The sequence below is a fragment of the Carcharodon carcharias genome, chromosome 11, assembly GCF_017639515.1.
Source record: "Carcharodon carcharias isolate sCarCar2 chromosome 11, sCarCar2.pri, whole genome shotgun sequence".
In the NCBI taxonomy this organism is placed as follows: Eukaryota; Metazoa; Chordata; class Chondrichthyes; order Lamniformes; family Lamnidae; genus Carcharodon; species Carcharodon carcharias.
Genome location: NC_054477.1, coordinates 85,886,883 through 85,905,768, shown reverse-complemented (window position 1 = coordinate 85,905,768; position 18,886 = coordinate 85,886,883). Strand labels below are relative to the sequence as shown.

Genomic DNA, 18,886 nt, shown 5'->3' with positions numbered 1-18,886 from the left:
CTCATTTGAGAGATAAGGAGTTACTTTTCCTCACGATAAGAGTTCTTTATAATTATCATGGATCTTATTCACCTCCCCTGAACTCGCAACAGTGTTCACACTCGGTTTCACAGTTGTAGTTAACACTACAATTTGATCTGTTGCATTTTCTGAATCGCCCTTACATACCCCAATAAGTCTCATGGATTTCTCACACAGCTTCCAACAACTGGCACGAAGGTGCCCCACTTTGTTATAAAGGAAACACTTAGGCCTTTGAATATCACTCACACCCTCAGCACCTTCCTTTCTGGTCTGAGGAGGATTTCCTGGAGAATTCCCAGTTTTGCCTTCTCTTCCATGGTTACTTATCTTCTTTTCACCTTCCCACCTTCTATCCTTCTTGGGTTTGTGGGTGCAATGGAAAAAGGGTTTGGATTTATGGACCAGCTGATAATCATCAGCCATCTCTGCCTCCTGTCCAGCTGTTGCAACGCTCTGATCTTCAACATGGGTTCTAACTGCAGAAGAAAGCAAATTTTTAAGTCCTTCCGGGAGAATTATTTCCCTCGGAGCTTCATACGTTGTCTATGCCTTTAATGCCTGCATCCAACAGTTAAAGAAATTTAATATAGGTCTACCCAGGCTGTTTCCTTATGTTTCGAAATTTCTGCCTGCATGCATGAGGAACCAACTTGTATGCAATAAGAATAGCCTTTTTTACTACATCATAATCCATAGAAACCTCTTCTGAAAGTGAAGCATAAACCTCATGAGCTCTGTCCACCAACCTATTTTGCAGGAGCAATGTCCAGTTTCCTTTTGGCCATTTCATTTGCTTAGCTACTTTTTCAAACAAAATTAAAAATGCCTCTACATCCCTTTCCTCAAACTTTGGTACATTTCCCCACCGGGCTCTAGGTTAGGGGCAGTTTAATCTTTATCAAAACTTCCTTCAGCATCTGGGGCCTCTTTTTTTAAAAATTCCAGCTTTTTAAGCTGGTATTCCTTTTATAGTACCTTCTTTCTTTCCTCACTTGCTAATTTCTCTTTCTGAAGGTCAAATTTTCACATTTCCATTTCTCTTTCTCTTTTACTTTTCAAGTTTTCTCATCTCTCTTTCTCTTTTCCCTCCAGTTCAAGTTTTTTTCAGTTCCTTTTCGTGTTCAAGCTGCTTCATTTGCAATTTTTTTTATTATTCATTCATGGGATCTGGGCTTCGCTGGCTGGGCCAGCATTTATTGCCCATCCCTTATTGCCCTTGAGAAGGTGGTGGTGAGCTGCCTTCTTGAACCACTGCAGTCCATGTGGTGTAGGTACACCACAATGCTGTTAGGAAGGGGGTTCCAGGATTTTGACCCAGTGACAGTGAAGGAACGGCGATATATTTCCAAGTCAGGATGGTGAGTGATTTGGAGGGGAACTTCCAGGTGGTGTCATTCCTTTCTATCTGCTGCCCTTGTCCTTCTAGGTGGTAGTGGTTGTAGGTTTGGAAGGTGCTGTCTAAGGAGCCTTGGTGAATCCCTGCAGTGCATCTTGTAGATGGTACACACTGCTGCTACTGTGTGTTGGTGGTGGAGGGAGTGAATGTTTGTGGATGTGGTGCCAATCAAGCAGGCTGCTTTGTCTTGGATGGTGTCCAGCTTCTTCAGTGTTGTGGGAGCTGCACTCATCCAGGCAAGTGGGGAGAATTTCATCATACTTCTGACTTGTGTCTTGTAGTTGGTGGGCAGGCTTTGGGGTGTCAGGAGGTGAGTTACTCATCACAGGATTCCTAGCCTCTGACCTGCTCTTGTAGCCACAGTATTTATATGACTAGTCCAGTTCAGTTTCTGGATGTTGATAGTGGGAGATTCAGTGATGGTAATGTCATTGAACATCATGGGGTGATGGTTGGATTCTTTCCTGTTGGAGATGGTCATTACCTGGCACTAGTGTGGCATGAATGTCACTTGGCACTTGTCAGACCAAGCATGTCCAGGTCTTGCTGCATTTGGACGTGGACTGTTTGAGGAGCTGAGGAGTCACAAATGGTGCTGAACATCGTGCAATCATCAGTGAACATCCCCACTTCTGACCTTATGATGGAAGGAAGGTCATTGATGAAGCAGCTGAAGATGTTTGGGCTTAGGACAACCTATTGAATCAATTGTATCCGAGTTAACTCTAGCTGTGATATTTTTCAGGTGTCTCCTCTTTTATTTCTAAACTCTGGGTAATTACTTTAATCATATCATGCTTATGAAATCCTGCTCTTATTTCTACCTTCACTTTATCTGCTAACTTTCTCAGTTTGGCCATAGCCAAGGATTTCAAATTATCTACTGTTACATCTACTCCCAGAAAATTCGTAGCAACTTCCAAAGCCATTTTGTTTTAAGGTGCCCCACGCCCCAAGCTGTGGAATTTTCTCCCGAAACACTTCTCTCTTGCATGATGTCTCTCTCGTGCTCTCTCTCTATCGTGCTCTCTCTCCCTCTATCGTGCTCTCTCTCCCTCTATCGTGCTCTCTCTCCCTCTATCGTGCACTCTCTCTCTCTATCGTGCACTCTCTCTCTCTATCGTGCACTCTCTCTCTCTATCGTGCACTCTCTCTCTATCGTGCACTCTCTCTCTCTATCGTGCACTCTCTATCGTGCTCTCTCTCTCTATCGTGCTCTCTCTCTCTATCGTGCTCTCTCTCTCTATCGTGCTCTCTCTCTCTATCGTGCTCTCTCTCTCTATCGTGCTCTCTCTCTCTATCGTGCTCTCTCTCTCGTGCGTGCTCTCTCTCTCGTGCGTGCTCTCTCTCTCGTGCGTGCTCTCTCTCTCGTGCGTGCTCTCTCTCTCGTGCGTGCTCTCTCTCGCGTGCTCTCTCTCTATCTCTCGTTTGCTCTCTCGCGTGCTCTCTCTCTCGCGTGCTCTCTCTCTCGCGTGCTCTCTCGCGTGCTCTCTCGCGTGCTCTCTCTCTCTCTCTCTCGTGCTCTCCCCCTCTCTCTCGTGCTCTCCATCTCTCCCGCTCCCCCTCTCCAGCTCCCTCCTCCTCTTTTACGATGTTCCTTAAAATCTACGTCTTTGACCAAGCATGTCCTAATATCATCGTATGTGGCTTGGTGTCAAATTTTGTATGATAATGTTCATGTGAAGTGTCTTGTTTTACTTAATTAAAGGTACTAGATAAATGCAAGTTTTTGCTGTTTCTGAAACAAGACCATATGAAGGAGATTATTCATCTCAGCTTGCTCAATCCTTGCCTTTCTAGTTTGTAAGAATCTGCAAAAACACAGTAAACATTCAACATTATTTGTTTACCTGGGTCAGTAGTTACCAGCTCTACATTGTAGTTTAGCCAGAGGTAATGCTTAGAATTAATATTTTCCATTCTATTTAATATCTTATTTATCATTTGAGGCCCATTTGAAGTTAACTTTGGGTCTGAGTTTTTCATTCCTCAGCCTCTACCATTGAACAAAAGCCTTGTGGCTTTTATCTACCCAACTTGCACCCTTAGTTGCATTTTATTTAACTCTAAATATTTTCGACTGTCATATTTTAATCACCACTCACTTATCTCAGAGAGTGTTTTCACATACCTGATATTTAAGTAGAACTTTTGTCATGTTCCAAAAATGAGCAAGAACCCTTGAAATTATTTCACTTCGAACTTGGGCCTTCTCCTTGCCTTCATTAGGTAGATGAATAACACTATGAGCTCCACACAAAAGTTGGGAAAGGGCTATGAAAAGTTATGGCAGTGGTAGGCCAATACCTAGTGAAGTTGGAAGGTGGCAGTATTTGGAAGCCCAATCTGGGTAAAAAAGTGGCATCTATCAACAGGCAAAATATACTTTAAAAGAGATGTGAAATAAAAAAAGATAGTGTAGCCAGAAGTTGTCAAGTTGACCGGGGCCCAAACTTTTTCACCAGTGGGTACTTCCAGGCTGGAACCAGTGATATTGCTAATATCTTGCTGTTCACCATTCATTGTTGCATCCTAAAGGTTAGAGAGGCTTTGTACATCAAGAGATGGGATTTCATTGTTTTCTCTCCCAAACAGAGGAAGCAGGGGGAGTGAGCACATGGCTTTGTCAGGGTAGTGAGTTTCCCCACGGTGCAGGGAGCTAATCGTTGCATACACGTGACTTTGCAGTCACTGCACCTCAATGGTGAAATGTACCAGAACCGTGAATGGTACCAGTTTCTGAACATGTTGTTGGGTGCAACCACACCCAGAACATCATACTGGTGAAGGCCACTATCCTGGCAGGAGTCATGATGCTTTCATCCTTTGCCAGTCTACTGTCCCAGTATCTTCTAGCCACCATAATGAACCAGAGAGTGGCTACTCCAGAACAAGAACACAAGAAAGAGGAGCAGGAATAGACCATACAACGCATCAAGTCTGCTCTACCGTTCAATATGATCATGGTTGATCTTGGGCTTCAACTCCAGTTTTCCACCTGCTCCCCATACCCCTTGATTCCCTGAGAGACCAAAAATATATTCGACAATGGAACATCCACAACCCTCTAGGGTAGAGAATTCCAAAGATTTACAGTCTTTTAATGGAGTAATTTCTCATCTCAATCCAAAATGAAGAGAAAATGCTCAATGACAGGGCCATTCACTACGCACCTGACTGGTGACTGCTGCTGCAATGATGAGAGACATGGTACAATGAGAGCATGGGAGGGGCCCTCCAGTACTCGCTGGAGTGGATGTCTTGATTCATGGTGATCTGTTCTCTCTTCCACAACCTGGCACTGCAAGGACGTAGTCCTTGCCACCAAGGGTTCAGCAATCAACTCAGAAGGAAGAGGAGGAGGCAGCCAGCAAATCCACATTCCTGGTGGGTAGCCCATGAGCATATAATCAGACTCCAATTCCCCTGACTGAAACTGAGATCCTTATTACTCAACACTTGCCTACCTTCCATCCCTCTATTATGGATCATCATAGCGTCCTCTGGGCCACAGTCCTGAAATAAAAGACGCCACAAAACAAACATTGCATACCAACTTTATCCATAAACACATCAAATACTCCATATAATACATTTGTGCATTCCCTCTGTGTCTGTCTTGTAAGTGCTTTTGCCTATCTTTGTGCTCCTAAGGAGTGTTACCTCAGTGGCTGCAGCATAGCTGGTAGAAACTGCTGACTTTCAATGGGGTAGACTGCAGATGGCTATTTCCATTTTGTATTATCTGCAATGCATTGTAAATTCAACAAGTTTATCCCCAATAATAAAGGAGAACACTAACTCCTGCTGCTGACCACAAAGGCGTTAGGAATGGTTATGCTTGTGCACTTGGACTACAGCCACAAGCACATACACAACTGATCCTGATGTCTTTCCATTCAGCAGCAGGTGCATCAAAGGTGCAAGCATGGCTTCAGAGCATCAAATCCAATGTCTGATTTCTGCTTTATTATTGGTGATAAACTTATGGAATTTGCACTGCATCACAGATATACAAAATGGAAGTAGTGATTGCAGATTTAAGTAATAGCCTCCTGAAGCAAGCTGGAAAGGCTTTGTGGAGGAAGTTCCCACCTAGCTCACCTAATAGTTAATGGGGTTCCTAAGCCTAGAGGCATAGTCTAAATTCCCACGTTGGGTAATGACATTTTTTTTACTTCTTATTGTTCATTCATTATTTAGTTATTTACTGAAGAATATATTCATTTATAAAAAGATAGAATAAATCCTTTTAATAGCATCTGCCAAAAATGCTATTTAAAAAGCAGTACCCTGATGTACTTCTGATGAGAATTTTAATAATAATGTCTAACAAATTAACAAGACATTTTGGGAAACAGTTGATCCTAACATGATTCTGTTTTAATTCACTCCTTAACACCAAGCTTTAGTATGCATCTCGGAACTTAATTTAGGATGTCTGTCAAGTTGCAAGACTGATTCACTGTGACTGACACTGTATCTGCACGTGTGCAGGAAGTGTTCCCACTAGTGTTGAAACACAAATAAATGCAGCCCTTGGCGCTGTTTGTGGGAAAACTAGGGTTCTCCTGGTGTCCTGAATAATATTCTTACCATAACCAACATATTCCGAATTGATCAAAATGGTCATCCATTTCAGTAACACAAAAGCAAAATACTGCAGATGGTGGAAATCTGAAATATTTTTAAAAATGCTGGAAATATCTAACAGGTCTGGGAGCATTTAAGAGTTAACTTGGTGGGAGAGGTCCACGCCAAGTGTTCAGCCCCGGCAATTTTCACTGCTTGGGCTGGTGGCCAGTCAAGGGGGAGCGGCCCATCAGAAAGCCACCTCCCCCACTCAAGGTCTTCCCACAAACCCCCCCTGCCGCCCTGTCCAATGCCAGGCCCCCCCCACCTCACTTGGCCTGTTGCCAGGACTGCCATCCTGGCTCCAGCGATAAGCACCGCCGCACTTCTCTTTGCATCCAGCTCCATTGATGATCACCATTGAGGACTGAATGCAGTCCCAGCAGTAGCTATGGCTCCTGGTGCTGTTACTGGGGCCAAAGGGCTGCAGGCAATTTGTTTGGCCATCTGTCCTCAGAGGCCGGCCTTCCTTCCCAGCTGGGAATGGAAGTCTTGCTTCAAGCCAATTAACAGCTGGACTGTCATTAAATGGCTCCGGGACAAGCCAGCTTAGTGGGGGCAAGAACCCCACCCCCATAAGATCTAGCCCGTAATTTCAAAGTTAGTGTTAAGCGTAGCCTAAAAGAGCTTTCTTTCCCTATTGAGAAGAGTTTTGATGTTAATGCATCAGCGAAGCTACTGACTTGGTCTCCTCAGCACTAAGAAGCAATAGTCCATTTGACTTCCCACTCCAATCCTCTCCAGTCAATGCCTTTATCCATTTTATCTGTTATTTTGACCTCTTCCCACCACCAATATCAGCACCCACCCCACCAATGGCGCAACATTAATTATCATTTTGTTTTCAACTTCTCTTTCCTCTCTAAAATGCCTGACGTGGATGTCACAGCCCAGCCACATGCCCATATTTTCTGCAGCAGCCTGTTTGAAACTTTTGAGTTCAGCTTCAACCCTGCTCTCAGCACCAAAGTTTTCCTAATGACAGCATGTTCAGTATGCTCATGTGATCATGCCCATGGAGCCTTATCCCTCTTTGTTCCTTCTTGCACAGCATTTTACACTGTTGACCTCCTCCAGCATCTCTTTTCTGTTGTGTACTTCATGTTGCTGCTGTTTCATGGTTCCACTCAGCAATTGCAAAGTCATCTCTGACATTGTTCCAAGGGTTCCTTCTTCGACCACTGCTCTTTCATCTGCGGGCTCCCAGCAATCCCAGGCTTTCCACCATCTCTCTCCAACCTTTGACTGTCTTGGCAATGATGTGCTGCTTGTGCAACAGGTGATCTTGGATAAGTCTTAACTTGCAGTCAACATTAGGAAAACCAAAGCCCATTATCTTTGGCTGCTAATCCCCTTATAACTTTTAGATGACAACTTCTGTTGGTTAAAATGTGCATCAAGTTTATTCCTTAATTTTGCCTTGGTATAACTTCTGTCATCAAGTTTTTCTATTGTGACACCAAACTAGCTAGTAATTCAGTTTGTACCCTTTTGTAGATGATTTTCCTAATTAGGTATGAGAATCCAAGAATTACATGAAAATTGGACAATCTCCAGCAGTTCTTTTTAAATGGTATTTTGTATATTTCCTGGATGTCAAATGCAGTGCTGTGCAATTGTTTTAAAAAGCTAAAGGTTACAAATTAAGCCTTTCATAAGATGGATGTTGCCATTGTAAAGTAAAGCAATTGCCAATTTCAGCATTATTTTAGCAACAATTGAGACAATGACTCATGGCCTGTGACTTTGTTGAAGAAGGGTGATAGTTGATAAAAAGGGAAAAAAACAACTTTGAGAATTCTCAGTTTCTAACCAGAAGGTCCTGCCACACTTCATTATAGCCTAAAGCAAATAGCCTTTCCTGAATCCGAGAATATTATTTTTCTATCATGTGAATCATGTCACCGCACTTCAGGAAGGATATGAGGATTCTTGAGAGGCTAAAGAGATTTCCCAGAATGGTTCCAGAGATTAGCTACCATGTACGGTTGGAGAACTGGAGTTGTCCTCATTGAAGAAAAGGAAATTGAGGGGAGATTTGATGGATGTGTACAAGATGATAACAGGTTTAGATAAGGTAGACAAAGAAAAGCTGTTCCTGTTGGCTAGGACTAGAGGACACAGATTTGTTTTGCTCAAGAGATGCAGAAGGAATGCGAGGAAGAATTTTTTTGCGCAGCAAGTGGCAATAACCTGGAATTTGCTGCCCATAAGGCTGGTGTAAGTAGAGATGATCAATGATTTCAAAAGGAAATTGGATGGGCACTTGAGGGAAGTAAACATACAGGGCTAGGGAGTTAGAGCGGGGGAATGCAATTGACTGGATTGTTCTTTGGAGAGCTGGCATAGACTCAGTGGGCTGCATGGCCTCCTTTTGTGCTGTAGTGACTTTATGTACTAAGTAACAGAAAATCTAAAACTTGTCAGATATGGTTGCAGAACTCAACAAAGTAATTATACCAATATCAAAGATTTTTTTTTCTTTCTGTACAATATAGGATGGGCATTAAAAAAGAAAGCTCAACTTCTGTTTAATCATTTAAATCCTCCATTAAACCTTGCCTAGCTTAAGATTTATAATTGCCAGTCCAGTTTAACAAACAGCAAGTAGCCTCCTGGCATCTTTGTCTGATGGTAGAATTCTGTTCATTATCTCCCCTTATCACTCTAAAGCAGTTGTTAGGAATCCCAAAAACTTACCTTAGCTTTAGATCGGCAGTCGGAGGCTGGAAACTCCAGTTCCCAGCGGGCCTCAGGCCTTCTGAGCATGTGCCAGCTAGGAAATGACTGCATGTGCACAGTTCATTTATTTTCACATCTTCAGGCCAGGAACCAGATCTGTGCACATGCACAGAAAAAAAAGAAGAGAAGTGAAACAGCACGAAACTGCAGGTGAGGTGACCTGGAACCGGAGCGTCATAAGGGAGAAGGTGTCCCTGGGAGCAGGACTTGGGGACGGGGACAGGGAGAAGGCCCCAAATCAAGAATAATATCCTAAACCAGGGATTGGGACTGAAAGAGGTCCCAGAAGAAAGTCCCTGACATTGACAAAGACGGAAAGAGCCATTGAGTCGAGATAAATGCCAAGAGCAGAGAAAAAAGCTCCAAGTTAAAGAAAGAGCTGCGGGGAGCAGACTTGAAGTAAAGTGGGCTCGAGAGAAGCCCAGAAGATCAGAAAGGGCAGCCAAAAATTGCTGACGTCATGCTGTGGGCCATAGGAGCAAAGGTACCCTTTTGGAGCAGTAGTATTCTGCTTGGCATGGCCGAAGATCTGAAAGTGTGTTTGGAAGGTGAAACGTGAATATACTTGGAGATCCAAGGGAAAGAAATCTCAGAAGGCAAGATCAAAACCCTGGAGAGTTGTTGAACCCATCCAAGTAGGAGTGATATTTGGAGATAATTCCAAGGCAAGTTCTTCAAACGTGGAGATTGGAAACCCTTATGAAAAAGTCAAAGTTTCAGTGAGACCAGTTAGCTCACAGTGTGACAAGCAGCTGGGTGGGTTGTTGAGAAATCCATAGAATCTGCTTTAGTTGCATCTGTCATTTATTTTTGTGTGTGTTTGACCACAGTTAATTCACATCATACTTACCCTGAATATTAGAGTATAAAATAGATATGGAAAATTGTTTTGTCTTTTCTGAATTTGTATGTGTCTGCAAAGATATAGCTGGGGTGAAGGAATGGTGTATACTTGAATTATTTCCTTGTGTTTGTACTGAGATTTTTCTGGTCTTCATGTTAGGCTTCATTTTTCTCCTTTAATAAATGTTTTATTCTTTGTATTAAAAGTTTATCACCGGACTCCTGTGAATTTGTTCAGTAACTTCCCTCCATGGTTTCAAACAAAAGTTAGGACCTATTAAGCCAGGTTTCACTCTGGGATCTGACTTGTCCAGTTATAACATCAGCTGGGATCCTAACACAGCTGATGACTAAATCAGTTAAACAGTCGCCTGGTAGTACAGAACTTACAGAATATTAGTGAAAAGAGAGACATTTGGCTGAAACTTTTCACCTTGCACTCACCAGCCCAAAGAATGTCAAATTTCAAATGATCACAACAATTTATACTACAGGAGAAAAGATGTTGATTACTTGGCCAATTGGATTGGCCAAGGTATTGCCATGAAGAAAGTAATGACAAACAATAGGCTTCCGGATATTATTCAGTAATGCTGCCCAGTCGCAGAATCATATCTAACAGTGAACATTGTGTTTTGGTTTTTCCAAGTGTGGGCTGGCTGAAGTTATGAACTTAGCAACTCGTGCAGTTGAGTTCAGTTTTACTGACACCATGTATGCCCAAATAGATGGTGTAGCTGTAGGATCCCCTCTAGGTCCAGCACTCACTAACATTTTTATCAGCTTTTATGAGAAACATGTTTTTGATGGAATAAGCCCTAACTTCCTACCCTGTGTTGATTTCCAATACGTGGACAATATGTTTGCGATCTTTGAAACTGCAGCCGCATGCAAGGATTTCCTTACCTTAAATTCACTTTTTGAGATGGAGCAAACTAACCTTTCCTCGACATGTTAGTTGAGAAATCTGCTAAGGGTTCTCCATTATTGTCCACTTTAAGCCGACCTTCACCATGCAATATACATGTTGGGATTCGTATTGTTCCACACTTTTTTATTGTCATGGAATGTTAGTGTCGCTGGCTAGGACAACATTTATTGCCCATCCCTATAAGATTGGCCTTATTAGAAATCTTGTAAATAGGGCCCTAGCCATTTTCGTGCTTTGCAAGCAGAAATAACGTGCAGCAAAGCTATCCTGCGGGATAGTTGCTACCCTGATCAGATCATTGTTGTGCATCATGCAAACTCGCAAATGGGCCAAACACCACCACTTTCAGACATGAAACATGCCCAGTCTACCTCAAATTACCCTGGAAAGGCAAAGTATCTGAAAAATTTGAACAACGGGGTAAGCAAGCCGTTTCATGCTGCTGCCATGCAGTGGTACATGAATGGTACTTTCCATTAACAGGATGCTGCAGTCAGTCCAAAAAGATGTTCTGCCTACATCATAATTTAGCAAAGTCATGGAAAAATTTCAGTGGCGGTGTGATGCCAGGTACAGTGTTATCCCAGCAATTGGCTGATCGATTCAAACAGTATGTTACCTTGGTTGTTCGTAATCAAATGAGTACAGACTGGAGTTTAGAAAAGTGAGGGGTGACTTGATTGAAGTATATAAAATCCTGAATGGTCTTGACAAGCTGGATGTGGAAAGGATGATTCCTCTTTTGGGTAAGTCCAGAACTAGAGGGCATGGTTTTAAAATTAGGGGTTGTCCTTATAGGCCAGAGATGAGGAGAACTTTTTTTCTGAGGGTTGTATGACTTTGGATCACTTTGCCTCAGAAGAGGCAGTGGGAGCGGGGTTGCTGAATATTTTTAAGACCAAGATGGATAGATTCTTGTTAGGCAAGGGAATCAAAAGTTATTGAGGTAGATTGGAATGTAGAACTTGAAGCACAATCAGATCAGCCAAGATCTTATTGAATGACGGAGCAGGCTCGAGGGGCCGAGTGGCCTATTTCTGCTCCTATTTCATATATTCATATGTAGACTGTAACCAATTGGCTCTCGCAAAACCCAAAACAAAATGTGATTCTGTGATTGGGCAGCACTTGCTAAACAATCCTGAGTGTGCTAATAACTATACTAATAACCAATTTAAGATAATCAGTTGAGCTTGTAACTTGGCTCATTTATACCTTGCTAAAAGTGCCATTTGTTCATACACAGGGACCTGTTGTCTGCAAACAAAAGGAATATGTTCAAACTTTGCACCCTTTTTGAATTATCTGGGAGTTTGGGGAGCCTACAGTTCCCAGATGCTTTCTTGTGGCAACACCTCGCCAATCAGAGGTGGCTTGCCAACCAATCAACACCCTTTTCTCCTTTGTATTAAATGATCATCTAAAATTTGGCATTCTTGTGTTTGTCCTGTTGAGTGTATAATGAAAATCTTTGGCAACATTTCTTTCTTAGCAATAAGTCAGTTAAGTGGAAACATCTATTTGGCAATAATTTACTACGATAAGTAGGAAATAAGGGAAATAAATTAGGATTACTTGGAGTCAGAGCTATCTGTAGATGATAATATATTAACAGCACATTAGTCATGGTGGGCTCTGCAGCCAAATATAATTGTTTTGTTTCGGAGTGATGACTTCACTGGCCAAAACATTTGAAATATGAAATCTATAATTAATCAAATATGAAAATAAAGTTATAAGCAGCACATAGTGTTCCAGGACGGAATTAAAAACACAAGCTCAATGCTCAGCATACAATCACACAACCGTAGAATCACTGGTGAATTGTCACTAATGAAATGTCACTGATGAAACCACTTGTGTGAAGCCCATCACAAGCATTTGAAAAAAATTGTGAAGTATTCTGTATCTATCCCTCCCTGTTTCATAGAATCATGGAACATGCAGCACAGAAGAAAGCCTTTTGAGCCAAAGTGCCTGTATCACATTCAAAATAGGCAACAGGAATAATACCTTGCATCTTTTGCATCCTTACTGTCTGAATACAGAAAAGAATGTAGTCTTAACAGTTGTTTTGTTTAATTATTGTGTTCTATTTTTAACTGGTTATCCATTGATTTCATTGGATTATAGATATGGAATGAACTGCCTCATTCAGTTTGAAGATTTTGCAAACTCCAATGCTTTTCGCCTTCTTAACAAGTACCGTAATAAGTACCTCACTTTTAATGATGACATTCAAGGTAGGTAGAGAAATTATTGGTAGCAAATTTAAAATTTGCCATTTTAGAAATCGCCAATTAGATAAGTCATCTCTTGAGATGCTTGCATCATGATGAATGTTTATCACTTGATATTTAATCAATATTAGCCAAATACATTATGCGCAAGCAATGCTGTTTACCTTTCCAAACTCAGGTTCCAACTTTCCATCTGTTATAATTGAACTTGAACCTTTCACTGCAGGCACTTTGGAACCATAGCCAAAGTAAATTTATCCATGTTTTGCTATCTTTAAAGGTGATACATTTAAGGAGAATAATTTAAGCATAGAGTACCTCAGGCATACGCACAGCATGCGCATAGTGATAATGCACACAACAGTAGCCGGTAGGCAATAAACATTCCTCCATTAAAGATACTTCATTCAGGAAAGGAAACTTGGCCAATTTATTGATTTACTGAATTTTTACACCAGCCAGTTTCTGACTGTTTTACACCCAGTGTCAGCTGAATGACCCTGATGATTATGAAGAGTGATCTCCTGGAGAAAGGAATGGAAATGAAATGAAATATCTTATATGAGGTGGCATTTTGAAAAAAAATTCATAATGAATCTGTGGAAATATCCATACACCAACTAAATAAGTTGGTTTTCTAACCAAGGAAAGATGACAATCCTTTCTCAAGTGGTTGTTGGTGAAAATTACATGAGAGACATTCAGCTTGTTTCAGAACACTTCTGAATTTGACATCAAATTTGTAGGTCTTCTATAATGAGGAGGCCCAGAAATAAGATGAATGACAGTAAATATCTTGTTTTAAAAACAAAGACTATCTGTTTCAGGCTTGTGGTTTAGTGTTTTGATGCAACAGTTCAGAATCCTTAGTCATTCACACCACTATTTTAGGTTTCATTGATCTTCAAATAAAATTGTTGAAAATCTGATTCTACAGTAACCTGCTTAAATAGCCAAAATTGTATTAAACAGGGTGTGTGCTGTGAATCAAGAACAGTTACTGAACTGTCTGTTAAGACATGTGCAGGTTGCAGATGTTTTTTGTTGTTTGATGTCTACTTCCATTGTCCACTCCAAACAGTTTAACATTTTTAAGGGAATGAGTTCTAGGACTGCTAGTCATTTCCCAAACATTTTCTGACCATTTCCAAGAATTGAAAAATACAGAAAACTCTTAACTCCATCAATATATTGCTCCTAAATTTGGTAAAGTCCGAGTCTGAAACGGATGTCTTGTAAATTGTGAATCCACACCAAATAAAATCTCCACACCAAATAAATCTGTTGTACTGTTTACCACCTCGTGTAATATCAGCAAATAATTTTATATTGGCAAATAAAAACTTTTCAACAAAACCACTTATGTGATTAATTTCATTATATTGTTCTTCTCTTTAAAGCATCTTGATGTTTTTCTACAAAAGACCTTTATTAATTGAAAGTCATTGCTAATGAACAAACTTCTACAATAATTAACACAAAAGATCCAGCATTGAGAAGTAGAGTAGTTTTTGTATTTGTCAAAGGAAATATGGGTTCATAGAATTTTATTGCACCAAGGAGACCATTTTTTTTCATTTAAGTGCTTTGAATGAGTTATCCACTTAGCCCCATTCCCCTGTACTTTCTCAAATATTTTTTCAAATATTCATCCACATTCTTTTTAAAAGCTGTTATGGATTTTCTCTTTCCACTAAGGTTCCAGACCTGCTCAGTGTTTCTGACATTTTCTGTCTTTACCCCAGTTTCTCTAGTCTCTCCTCATAACTAAAGCCTAAAGTTAGCATCTTATGATTTGATTCTGTGATGTCTCTATTCATAGAATCATTGAAATTTACAGCACAGACTGAAGCCATTCAACCCATTGTGTCTGTGCCGGCCAAAGAAGAGCTATCCAGCCTGATTCCACTTCCAGCTTTTGGTCCATAGCCTGGAATGTTATGGCACATCATGCATATCCAAGTACTTCATTTAAATGAAAAGAGGGTTGCAGCCTCTATCACCATTTCAGGTAGTGAGTTCCATACCCCACCACCCGCTGGGTGAAAATAATTCTCAACTCCCCTCTAATCCTTCTACTAATTATTTTAAATCTATGCCCTCTGGTTACTAACCTCCCTGCTTAGGAAAATAGGTTCTTCCTATCGACTCCAACTAGACCCCTCATAATTTCATACGCCTCAATTAAACCTCCTCTTGGCCTGCAAAGAAGACAACTGTGGCTAATCAAATCTATCTTCATAGCTAATATTCTCCAGTTCTTGTAAATCCCCTCTGTACCCTTTCTAGTGTGATCACATTCTACCTATTATTTCCCTTGACATTCTTCCTAAAATTGAACACAATATTCTAATTTTGTATAGATTTAGCATTGCCTTTCTATATCTTTACTACACTCTGCTCACTTTACCAAAAAATTGGGTGCCTGAACCCCCTTAGCCTCTCTGCTGGTTAGAATATGAGAGACAGATTCTCCAGCTTTGTACTTCATCTGTGCCCAAGTAGTTGATTGGAGATCCATGTTGCTAGAGGCCATCTAACACACATAATTTTAGGCTGGAGAACATTATATGCCATTATCTGAAAAGTAAAAGGCATAAAATACCAAATGATAATGTGCCTAAAAACAAATCTTTCTAAAATTATGGACGAATGAACAAAATAAGACAGTTATCACATCACTCAGAAGTGCTTTAAATTGCTTCACAGAAAAAGAAATTACTTTGAGGTTCAGTGGTTGTTAATATAGGCAAATGCAGTAGCCAATTTGCACACACCCAGGATGCCCCAGGCATTAATAAAAACAAAAAACTGCGGTTGCTGGAAATCCAAAACAAGAACAGAATTACCTGGAAAAACTCAGCAGGCCTGGCAGCATCGGCGGAGAAGAAAAGAGTTGACGTTTCGAGTCTTCATGACCCTTCAACAGAACTAGGTGAATCCAAGGAAGGGGTGAAATATAAGCTGGTTTAGGGTGTGGGAGGGTGGGGTTGTGTGGGGGGGAGAGAAGTGGAGGGGGGTGGTGTGGTTGTAGGGACAAGCAAGCAGTGATAGAAGCAGATCATCAAAAGATGTCACAGACAAAAGAACACATAGGTGTTGAAGTTGGTGATATTATCGAAAGGAATGTGCTAATTAAGAATGGATGGTAGGGCACTCAAGCTATAGCTCTAGTGGGGGTGGGGGGAGCATAAAAGATTTAAAAATATTTAAAAATAATGGAAATAGGTGGGAAAAGAAAAATCTATATAATTTATTGGAAAAAACAAAAGGAAGGGGGAAGAAACAGAAACGGGGTGAGGATGGAGGAGGGAGTTCAAGACCTAAAGTTGTTGAATTCAATTTTCAGTCCGCAAGGCTGTAAAGTGCCTAGTCAGAAGATGAGGTGCTGTTCCTCCAGTTTGCGTTGGGCTTCACTGGAACAATGCAGCAAGCCAAGGACAGACATGTGGGCAAGAGAGCAGGGTGGAGTGTTAAAATGGCAAGCGACAGGGAGGTTTGGGTCATTCTTGCGGACAGACCACAGATGTTCTGCAAAGCGGTCGCCCAGTTTACGTTTGGCCTCTCCAATGTAGAGGAGACCGCATTGGGAGCAATTAATGCCCCAGGTATTTCTCATCCCAAACTTGTTCTTCCCAGTAAACATACTTCCTAATTTTGTGGCTGTGATGACTGTCACTTTAAGATCAGTTCAGCTGAATAGGGGTCATCTTTAGAAGGCAGCTGCTATCAAAGCGCTCATCACCACTAGCTCACTACCACTGTCTGGGAGACATGGCCTGCAAAGGCAAAAAGACTGCAGCCCCCCGCTTCAACGATGGGTCCCTTGAATGACTGCTGGATGCCGTGGAGGCCAGCCGGAATGTGCTCTACCCCTGCTCTGGGCTCAGGGTGGGTAGTAATGTCACCAACCCGGCTTGGGAGGCGGTGGTCAGCGCCAACACCCTTAAGAAGAGGACAGCCACCCAGTGCTGCAAAAGGATGAGTGATCTTCTCCGTTCCACCAGAGTAAGCCACTCTTTTCATCGCTTCCAATTCTCATACTCACAAACCCATCACACACCCACAGGGCCCTCACTCACTGCCAGTGCAGGAGATATCACCACTCACTTTCTCTCACACACCTTCATTGTCCTCATCCTGTCCATGGGACCACTCACCACCCACACAGTCCAGGCATACTTATCATTTTGGCCCGGCTGGTGTCCTCTCTCTCTATCCCCCTCTCTATCCATGCAGGACAAACTGGTTCACAACAGGAGGGAAAGGTCGCAGACAGGTAGGGGGATGCCGAAATTCAAAGTGTTCACAGAATTTGAAAACAGAGCCATCCAGCTGGCTGGCGATGACTGGAGCCGGTCCTGTGCTGACGGTGAAGTCGGTGGTGCTCTACCAAGTGAGGATCCAGCACTGCAACATCCATCAGATAACCATGCTGTGAGTGATGTGTCCTCTTTCACAGGCCACTTCAATGCACTAATTATTTCCCCTTACTTTCACAGGCACATCTGAGAAGCAGCAGAGTCCACGACCCAGATCCTCCAAGCAAGCTCCAAAGAAACCTCAGAAGAGGAACCTGAAGACACCCTCCCTGAAGTCCCGACAAAGTGTTCACCCACATCCTCCACCAATGCAGACACACACCTCGGTGGGACCTAGCTTTAGAGTAGCCTCGGGACCACAATCTGATGAGTGCATCGCACTTTCTCATCCACAGCAGGCGGAGGCAGGACTTCCCAGGTCCCCAGCACACGGAGGACTGCTGGAGGCCAGAATGTTGCTGAGTCAGAGTCAGATGAGGGGCCTCTGGACTCGGTCATGTCACAGTTACTGGAGCTGCAAAGGCAAGCTCAGGAACATCAGGAAGGGATGTCTGCTGCATTCCTCAGATTGCAAGGCACAATAGAGGATTCCGTTCATCTTCAGGCTGAGGTGATAGCGCTGGCATTGCAATGCACCGAGGTCAACGCTGGCAGGATGGTGGCTGCCATTGGAGACCTTCGTCCAGGACGTCGCTCCTGCACTACTGTGTAGGCTTAACTCCACCGCTGATGCCATAGTTGGTCTCCAACAGTGTGTACGCGAGAGGGGTGCTGAGCAGCTCAGTCTCTCTCCAGCTACCCCTTCCGCTCACGGAGTCAGCCAGGGGCCCTCGGGCATCCATAGGTAGGAGGATCAACAGGTGCACTCTCCAGGGCCATCCACCCAGGTGACTCTGGGAGTGACCAACCCATCTGACGGCCCTCTTCCTGTGCCCTTTGCAGATACAGCTTCACAAGCCAAGGAGGGTGCCACTGCCACACAACAAGACCCCAAAAGCAGGTCGGGCCCTCCAAGTCTCAGCCCTCCAGAGGACGTTCTCCAAAGTTATCACAGACAGGGCGTCGCAGTCAGCAGGCTGGCTCCACCTCTGTTGTGGATGTCCAGGGAGCACCAAGATGTAGCGGCAGAATTAGGAAAATTAAGGTGAATTAGTTGCATAGCCTTGGCACAGGTGTTAATCACTTGTTCGTAATGTTCACTATTGAAAATAAACTCCCAAGAACGTCTCCCTGCCTATGGCTCCTTGTTCTGATAAGCAGTGTTCTTGTCACTCAGATGTGAAACCTTTCTCCACAAGATAAAAGGCATGTGTCTCAGTCCAAGACCTTTTCCCTGTTCTCTGTGCGGCCTTCAGACCGCGGTGATAGTCCAGCCTCACATTCTCTGGAAACATTACTGATGCCTGCACCTTGGTGGTGTTGGTCATTGCTACCAGAATGTAGTGGGCAGGCACCACAGAGTTCCATTATTCTCTCTGTGTGCTCTCAACACCTTTAAGGTGGGGCTGACCCCCATCACACCAGGGTCTGCAACCAGTGATGCTGTGCACCAACTCCTGAAGGGTTGAGATGGTGAAGACGGACACAGCATCAGATGCATCTAAAGTTTCATAGTTGCGTCTCTGAGATGGCCCTGATTATGGAACGCAAGCCTGTTGCCCTCGGCCAAACAGGAGTCAGGCAATCTCAGAGGCTATGTGAAGATCTATGGAGTGTCCTCACTGCATGTTGTCATCATCCTCCTGTGATCGAGTGA

At 42.7% G+C, this 18,886-nt stretch overlaps 1 protein-coding gene across 3 annotated transcripts in view; it reads left to right on the top strand.

The window, feature by feature from the left end:
- LOC121284411 (NADP-dependent malic enzyme, mitochondrial-like) overlaps window positions 1–18,886 on the top strand; it is a 222,806-nt gene that overhangs the window by 163,086 nt on the left and 40,834 nt on the right. For all 3 annotated transcript variants that reach the window (XM_041199850.1, XM_041199852.1, XM_041199853.1), the window contains one exon: window positions 12,702–12,811. In XM_041199850.1, the coding sequence (XP_041055784.1) occupies window positions 12,702–12,811 (110 nt within the window). The remainder of the gene's footprint in view (window positions 1–12,701; window positions 12,812–18,886) is intronic.